At 38.9% G+C, this 7,710-nt stretch overlaps 2 protein-coding genes across 2 annotated transcripts; both read left to right on the top strand.

The window, feature by feature from the left end:
• Window positions 1-256: 256 nt before the first annotated feature.
• Window positions 257-2,443, top strand: LOC139884417 (probable arabinosyltransferase ARAD1). Its single transcript, XM_071868452.1, has 3 exons — window positions 257-893; window positions 1,043-1,296; window positions 1,889-2,443. The coding sequence occupies exons 1-3, from the start codon at window positions 257-259 to the stop codon at window positions 2,441-2,443; spliced, it is 1,446 nt and encodes a 481-aa protein (XP_071724553.1).
• A 718-nt stretch (window positions 2,444-3,161) lies between these two features.
• Window positions 3,162-7,255, top strand: LOC139884416 (uncharacterized). Its single transcript, XM_071868451.1, has 15 exons — window positions 3,162-3,186; window positions 3,276-3,511; window positions 3,611-3,756; window positions 3,847-3,957; window positions 4,081-4,182; window positions 4,363-4,663; window positions 4,894-5,062; window positions 5,220-5,301; window positions 5,385-5,478; window positions 5,615-5,711; window positions 5,977-6,070; window positions 6,296-6,368; window positions 6,508-6,681; window positions 6,758-6,880; window positions 7,094-7,255. Exons 1-15 carry the CDS (start codon window positions 3,162-3,164, stop codon window positions 7,253-7,255), a joined length of 1,989 nt encoding a protein of 662 aa, XP_071724552.1.
• The last annotated feature ends 455 nt before the right edge of the window (window positions 7,256-7,710 follow it).

Genomic DNA, 7,710 nt, shown 5'->3' with positions numbered 1-7,710 from the left:
AAATCTTGTTTCTATAATCAAGGAATCAGATAAAACCTTTTTAAGTTCAAGGACTCAAATGAAAATTAGATCAAACTTTAAAGACCTACAGACCACATTTGCATAGTCATACACTGACATTCTGATAGTGTCATTTATCTATCCATCCATCGACCATCGGTATCTCGACAGTCTCATCCTGAATGAATGAAGCTCCAACTAAACCCTAACTTGACGAACAAACAACGATGAATCACTGAACATTCACACGGCGGCGATGCCTCTCGGTCCCAAAAGCAATGGCCGCGGCGCCTCCACTGCTCTGTGTACACTTCCGTCTCTCTTTGTTACACTCACATTCCTCTGCCTCGTCTCATTCTTCATCTTCTTCACAACCCCTAAACCAATACATACCCTTTATAATAAATCCATTGTTTCCTCTGAAACAAACTCCATCAATGTCTTCGTCGCCGACCTCCCTAGATCGCTCAGTTACGGCTTGATCGAGCAATACTGGGCCTCTGATACCGACCACCGGTTACCGACCGACCCGGATGTTGGTACCCGATCCACGACCGGTTTCGGAAAGTACCCGCCTTTTCCGGAGAATCTATTGGTGAAACAGTACAGTGCAGAGTACTGGATCATGGGAGACTTGGAAACCCCCGAGGAGATGCGAACTGGGTCGTCGTTCGCGAGGCGCGTGGGGGACTGGCGCGTGGCGGATGTCGTATTCGTTCCGTTCTTTGCGGCGTTGAGTGCGGAGATGGAGCTGGGAAGTGGCAGAGGAGCTTTCAGGAAGAAGAGTGTGGAGAATCAGGATTACTTGAGGCAGAGGGAAGTTGTAGATTTTGTTAAGAATACTGAAGCTTGGAAGAACTCTGGTGGCAGAGATCATGTTTTCGTTCTCACAGGTATGGTATCATCAAAGCTGTTATCTTTTTGAAATATCTATGAAGGAAGCAAAAGAAAGAAATAATTTGTACATACTTTAGGCAGCTTATGATTCAGTCTTTGATTTGAATTGTCAGGTTTTGTAAAAACTTGAAGCATTGTTTGGCAGACCCAGTTGCAATGTGGCATGTTAGAGCTGAGATAGCCCCAGCTATTCTCTTGGTGGTAGATTTTGGTGGCTGGTACAAGCTTGACTCTAAATCTTACGGTGGTAATTCTTCAGACAGGATTGAACACACTCAAGTTTCTCTACTTAAAGATGTGATTGTGCCTTATACATATATGCTTCCCAGATTGTCGTTGTCAGAATATCAGAAACGCAACACACTTCTTTACTTTAAAGGGGCCAAACACAGGCATCGGGTAAGTATTTTAATTACTGACACTATCTTATATATATGTTTTGCATACTTCAAGCATTTGGCATTACGAGATATGTTCTTTTTTTGTTTTTGTTTTTTCACGGCCTGAATTTGTGAATTATAATTCGATCTTCTTCTATATGATTTCATGTTTCAGTTTGTGCTGTTAGTATACCATGCTTAGTACATCTGTGGTAATATGAGAAGATTGATGCCTTATTTGATAACTTAACTGGTCTTAACACTACTCCAATGGTTTGTGTTTATATGAATACTTTAGTAGCTTGTTTCCTCTGTACCAAATGCTTAATGGACAAACTGAAAAATTGTGACATTTTAAAGTTCAATACTTTTATACTTGAATGATGGCACTTGGCAGTAATTTATCTCATACGGACAAGCTCTCCTTTTTTTTTTTCGTTTTAGACACCGGGGTGAGTTCCCAAATTGTGTGTTTGAGAGAGTGGTATTAATATAAATGATATCTTCTACATTAATCTTTCTCTCCAGTGCAGTTAAGCGAGCATCACGTGCATTTTGGTTGTCATAGTTGATTGCCTATGCCTTGTCTTCATCCCTTGTTAAATTTACAGGGAGGCCTTGTTCGAGAAAGTTTATGGGACCTGTTAGTTAATGAGCCAGGAGTTGTCATGGAAGAAGGCTTCCCAAATGCAACTGGGAGGCAGCAGTCAATCAGAGGAATGAGATCGTCGGAGTTCTGCTTACACCCTGCTGGAGACACCCCAACTTCCTGCCGGCTATTCGACGCCATCCAAAGTTTATGTATACCCGTGATTGTCAGTGATAATATCGAGCTACCATTTGAAGGCTCCGCCATAGACTACTCGGAATTTTCAGTGTTTGTAGCCGTTGGCGATGCCTTGAAACCAAAATGGCTTGTGGATCATCTTAAACACTTTTCAAAGAAACAGAAGGAAGAACTCCGTCAAAATATGGCCAGAGTTCAACCCTTCTTTCAGTACGACAATGGCTATCCAGCTGGCATCGGACCGATTCCGCGTAATGGTGCGGTGAACCACATATGGAAAAAGGTTCACCAGAAGTTGCCGGCAATTAAGGAATCCATTGTTCGAGAGAAGAGGAAACCGCTAGGTACATCCATTCCACGTCGGTGCCACTGTACCTAAATGCAAGATTTACAATTTTTTTATTTCTATTGTTATTGTATCAGCTCGCTTATTCACTGCGAAACAATGTGATTAACGATAAATCTATAAAATTTGTTATTAGTATTTGTCTGTATTGACAAGCGTGTGCTTAGGCTTTATTAATTGCAAAGTTGTTTATTAAAAATCGATCAGAATCATGTTCTAGTGAATTTTCTGCATTCAGTGCTACAAAACTACAATGCAATACCTGCTAGTATTTTAATAAACCAAAAAAAAAAGGTCCAAATATTATGCTGGGCTGGGCCAGGTCCGTAAACAATGGGCTTAGAGTGATAGTTTCGTCAATTTCGTAAGCAATATTTAAACTCGAATCAGGTCGATTTCGTATTTAGCTCGAATCGGGTCGATCGACGACATCTCTCTCAAACTAAAGTACTGTAATGTAATTAACTTAACGCTATGGCCAAGATGGGTCTCATTAACACGTAAACAGTTTTTAATTGTTTAAAGCAAGTACGTATTAAACTTGTTAATGTTGTCTTAGAAAAGGAATTTTATAATCGTCTGTCGAGCTGAGTGAGCATATTCTTGAAATGAAAAATATCTGTGCCTGCAATCGATTCATCAAATTGCCAGTTGCAAACTATAGATAGAGAGAGAGAGAGAGTAACTGAAAAAGGAGCGAAGCAAATAGAGAACGAACGATCATAAAGGTTAAGGAAGGACGATCACATTAATGGATACCAACAATTCAAACAATGGTCAGTCAATCACTCACTCGTTCGTTCGTTCATTCATTTTTAAAATCAATTTCCGATTTCAATCGTATGTAATTTAGTTTTGGATGCAGGAGCAGTTGTCGTGCCTGTCGAAGGCGTTGGAGGAGGAGGCACTGCTTATGGCTTCGAATCATCAACAACAGCAACATCAATATCCACCATATCATCAAATTTAGCTAAATTCAACAAGTCTGGTAATGGCATCAACCCGACAGAGATTCCTACCTCTGATCTGGTTTATGTTTGGACCATGCCTAGCACTGCCAATGTCGGTCCTCAAGACATGCCTCGACTACTCGACCCCCAAGTAAACTCTTTTTTTCTCTCCCTTGTTCATAATATCGATACTGGGTGGTTGGTTTAGCTGACTGTCTGTGTTTCCTTTTTTTTGGGTGGGTTTCTGAAGACGAATCTTCTAGCTGCTAGAAATGAAAGAGAGAGTGTCCAAATTGCTCTACGTCCTAAACTCTCTTGGGGGACAGCAGATGTTAGTGGTTCTGCTGGGATTGTGCAGCTTCATTTCAATGACTTAAGTTCTGCCTCTGGTCATAGGTTATTTCCCTTTTTTCCCGTCTTGCGAGGTATGGTAGTACTATCTAGTTAGTAATTATGGGAGTAATATGGACTGGCTGTTGATGACAGGCTGGTTATTGGGCAATCGATAAAAGCAAGGCGTGTGGTACCCATATTAGGTGTTCCTGATGCTCTTGTGCCCATTGAACTTCCGGTTAGCGAAATATGCTTATTTCCAGGGTAATTTACTCCCTCTGTGGGTGCTTCCATTGACTTGTTTATTTATATGTGTACAAGCAAATACCGTTTCCTGCGAACTCAGATGGTTTTGTTTTCTTGTTTTATGTTTGTTTGCTACTCAAGACAAACTAGTGCCATATGGGTTTCCATCGATGTACCAAGCACGCAGCCCTCAGGTATATATGAAGGCGAGTTGATTGTTACTGCTATCAAGAAAGATACAGAGTAATGATATTAACTTTCTCTTTTTTACTGTACTTATGTTTTTGAGGTTGAAAATTAGATGGGTATGGTCTTAAATACATCTTGGTAAACCTTTAATTAAGCTCTCAAGTCTCGATATCATTTTCACCCTTTAAATTAAAAAAGTATGTATTCTCACTGCCATATTTTTGGTCATCACAGTTCCTCTGCACAGAGTTTGAGCAGAGCTGATAAATATCAATTATTCACTGAATTAAGGAATTGCTTAGAACTTGTGGAGCCTGTTAATGATAACTCATTCAATGAAAGAGTGAACTCTGCTACTACATCTTTAAGAAGAGTTCTCGTGTCTCCATTATTTTCCGAGTTCTCTTCAGATAATGGATGTGTTGATATGATGGATGAAGATGCAATTTCAAACTTTCCCATACGTGTTAAATTAAGCTTGACAGTCTGGGACTTCGTCATTCCTACGACTCCTTCACTTCCTGCCGTATTTGGTGTATCCTTTAATTTAAAGGCTGATGATTCTGGAAATTAAATATGGGGAGAATCATCTGTTTTCATTAGTTGACAAGTATGCAGTCTGGAATATGTTTTGCCATCATAATAGTTCATCAGGTTCGAGGATTAACTGGAGCCAAATCAAATTGGATTCATCTGAAGTCATTTGTTGCTGTAATTTTTCAGTATTCCAAGAATTTCTGTTTTTTCTTCCTTAACCAGTATTAGATATCTGATACTGTGATTGAAGATCGTTTTGGTTTTGAACATGGAACTGAGGAATGGTATGAGGCATTGGATCAACATTTTAAGTGGCTTCTTCAGTTTAGAATCAGCCCATACTTTTGCAGGTGGGCTGAGGGCATGCGTGTGCTGACATATACTTGCCCATGGCCAGGTAAGCTAGAAATTAATAAGTGTCGTCATTGAAATACATGCCATACAATGTTTGGTCCATGCTTATATTTCCGTTGTTGTTTAGATTCTAGTTATCTGGTTCTATTTGATATGTTGACTAGACACTTGCTGATTACTCGTTTCTTCTTCTTTCCCAGTTGATCATCCGAAATCGGATGAGTATTTTTCAAATCCACGACTAGCAGCATATGCTGTACCTTATGCTCCAGCCATCACTGGGTATAGTCAGATCGTGCTCACTTCTATCAGGTATTTTAGTGATAAGTACTGATTAATTTATGTTGCTTCTTGATGTGCAACAGTAATGATGGAGCAAAGGATTACTTGCAGAAAACAGTTGATGTCCTGAAGACAAAACCTCACTGGAATAAGGCATACTTTTACTTGTGGGATGAGGTATGCTGGTGTTCTAATATTATAGTTTCTGTGTGGTTGCTACAATACTTTTAAAATTAAAACCAATTCTTTATTTGTGTCTTCACGATTGATCTTTGCGTTATGAAATTAACACGAGCTTACAACATTGTGGCAGCCTCTGAACATGGAACAATATGATTCTGTCCGCACCATGGCCACTGAAATTCATTCTTATGCTCCAGATGCACGGGTTCTGACCACATATTACTGCGGTATGATTTTCATCCTCGACTACTTTTCATCTCAGCTCTTACTATTGGGATCCTTTAATTTTTGCGTTTCAACATTATAAGTCTTCAAATCAGTTTTGCACAGTCAAGTAACTTATCCTATCAGTTATAATGTTTACATTTTGGATTGACTATTGACGGAAAGAGATACGCTTGCATTCTCCGTCAATATTTTAAGTATCAAGTAGTATTCTTCTATTCTCAGATTAAGGAGTTCTGTTGACTTCTTTTTTCTCATTCCATGTAGGACCAAGTGACGCACCTCTTGCTCCTACCCCATTTGAGGCTTTTGTAAAAGTTCCAAAGTTTCTCCGCCCTCATACTCAAATTTATTGTACAAGGTATTCATAGTTGATTCTTTAATGCCACTATAGGGGAAAGAGATTATAATGCCAGAAACATCTAGTGGGGTCAGTGAATTTGAAAAGCCTTCATCTGTTCCTTGGGGACGAAGCTTTAGATGAGACTATTATCAAATTTGCTTTACTGCACTTGCAAAAAACCATTAAGTTACATGAGTTTATCTGTAGCAAATGTCTTACAGTCGCATCTGTTTCCCTCTTCAGCGAGTGGGTGCTCGGCAATCGAGAGGATCTGGCCAAGGAAATTATAGCTGAGTTGCAGCCAGAGAATGGCGAGGTAATATAAAAATTCAGTGTCGTGTCGCATTGTAAAGTATGTCTCATGGGTATCGACATGAATCCATTAGGAATACACATGTTTTGTTTTAGCTTAAAATATTAAGTTTCACTGTGAAATTTACGGTCTATGTTTGCAGGAATGGTGGACATATGTCTGCATGGGACCATCGGATCCTCATCCAAATTGGCATCTTGGGATGAGAGGTACACAGCACCGTGCAGTTATGTGGCGAGTGTGGAAAGAAGGCGGAACTGGATTTTTATATTGGGGTGCAAACTGTTATGAGAAGGCAACGATTCCAAGTGCAGAGGTCTTTTCTTTAGTCCAGTTGGATTCAGAATAAGTGAATATTAAACTTTTGTTTCTGAACCCTTGCTTATGTGCAGATAAGATTTAGGCATGGCCTTCCACCAGGTGATGGAGTTTTGTACTATCCTGGTGAGGTATTTTCCTCGTCACATGAACCTGTTGCTTCTGTTAGACTCGAGCGCCTCCTCAGTGGCTTGCAGGTAAAGAAAAACATTTTTGCATAACTTCAATCTCACTCTTACCCTTTCTTTTGACTAAAAATCTTCTCAATCTTGTTTCGTACATGTTAGTGTATCTGACGCTTTGCGTGTTTACACTTTTGTAAATATCGAACTATATTTTGAATTCTACATCATAATAGTACAAGTTTCTGTTTTTGATGATTCTTACATTTTGATCGGCACTTTCATCAGGATATAGAATATTTGAGGCTTTATGCTTCGAGATATGGTAGGGAAGAAGGGCTATATCTTTTGGAGAGAACAGGGGTTTATCAAGGTCCGGAGCGCTACACAGTGGAGCACATGCCAATCGATGTAATGCGGGGAGAGATCTTCAAGTCATGCCGAGCATGAAAACATCATTGTCACCGATGGCAACCTTTTTTGGTATTATATACTTCTAGTAGTTTGTAAAATATTATTATGATGAAAACTTTTCATAATAAGAAGAATAGCTTATTTACTAAGTAGAAGTCATATTGTAGTAGATGACCATGAAAGTAAGTCGCCATGTAGATAGATGGTAACCTTATCGGTTCCACTTTTTTAATGTAAAAAAGAAAAAGAAAAAATTAAACTAATTTATTTCCCAAATTTTATGCCTCAAAACTAGTCTCTCTCCTTTCAATTTATTTTTTCTTATGAAGGCCTTAGTGTGAAGAAAAAATCTTAACTTTTGCTTAATAAAATAATAAAGATAAAATTGACCCATTTTCTACTTTATACTTGTAATAGAACCAATTTTCAATGAAAATAAAATAAACAGACTAATTTCGATAAATGGATAAAGTATACGGACTAATTCTGAT

This window comes from Rutidosis leptorrhynchoides, unplaced genomic scaffold, assembly GCF_046630445.1.
Source record: "Rutidosis leptorrhynchoides isolate AG116_Rl617_1_P2 unplaced genomic scaffold, CSIRO_AGI_Rlap_v1 contig55, whole genome shotgun sequence".
NCBI classification, from domain to species: Eukaryota; Viridiplantae; Streptophyta; class Magnoliopsida; order Asterales; family Asteraceae; genus Rutidosis; species Rutidosis leptorrhynchoides.
Note: the sequence above shows the minus strand (reverse complement) of the source record. Positions and strands in the feature narration are given on the sequence as shown.

Bases quoted from the DNA above. Each gene is read 5' to 3' on its own strand.
- LOC139884417 (XM_071868452.1), top strand. From the start codon at position 257: ATGCCTCTCGGTCCCAAAAGCAATGGCCGCGGCGCCTCCACTGCTCTG. The intron at 894-1,042 runs GTATGGTATCAT...ATTGTTTGGCAG, and splicing joins TCATGTTTTCGTTCTCACAG to ACCCAGTTGCAATGTGGCAT. The intron at 1,297-1,888 runs GTAAGTATTTTA...TTAAATTTACAG, and splicing joins GGGCCAAACACAGGCATCGG to GGAGGCCTTGTTCGAGAAAG.
- LOC139884416 (XM_071868451.1), top strand. From the start codon at position 3,162: ATGGATACCAACAATTCAAACAATG. The intron at 3,512-3,610 runs GTAAACTCTTTT...GGGTTTCTGAAG, and splicing joins CTCGACTACTCGACCCCCAA to ACGAATCTTCTAGCTGCTAG. The intron at 3,958-4,080 runs GTAATTTACTCC...TTGCTACTCAAG, and splicing joins GAAATATGCTTATTTCCAGG to ACAAACTAGTGCCATATGGG.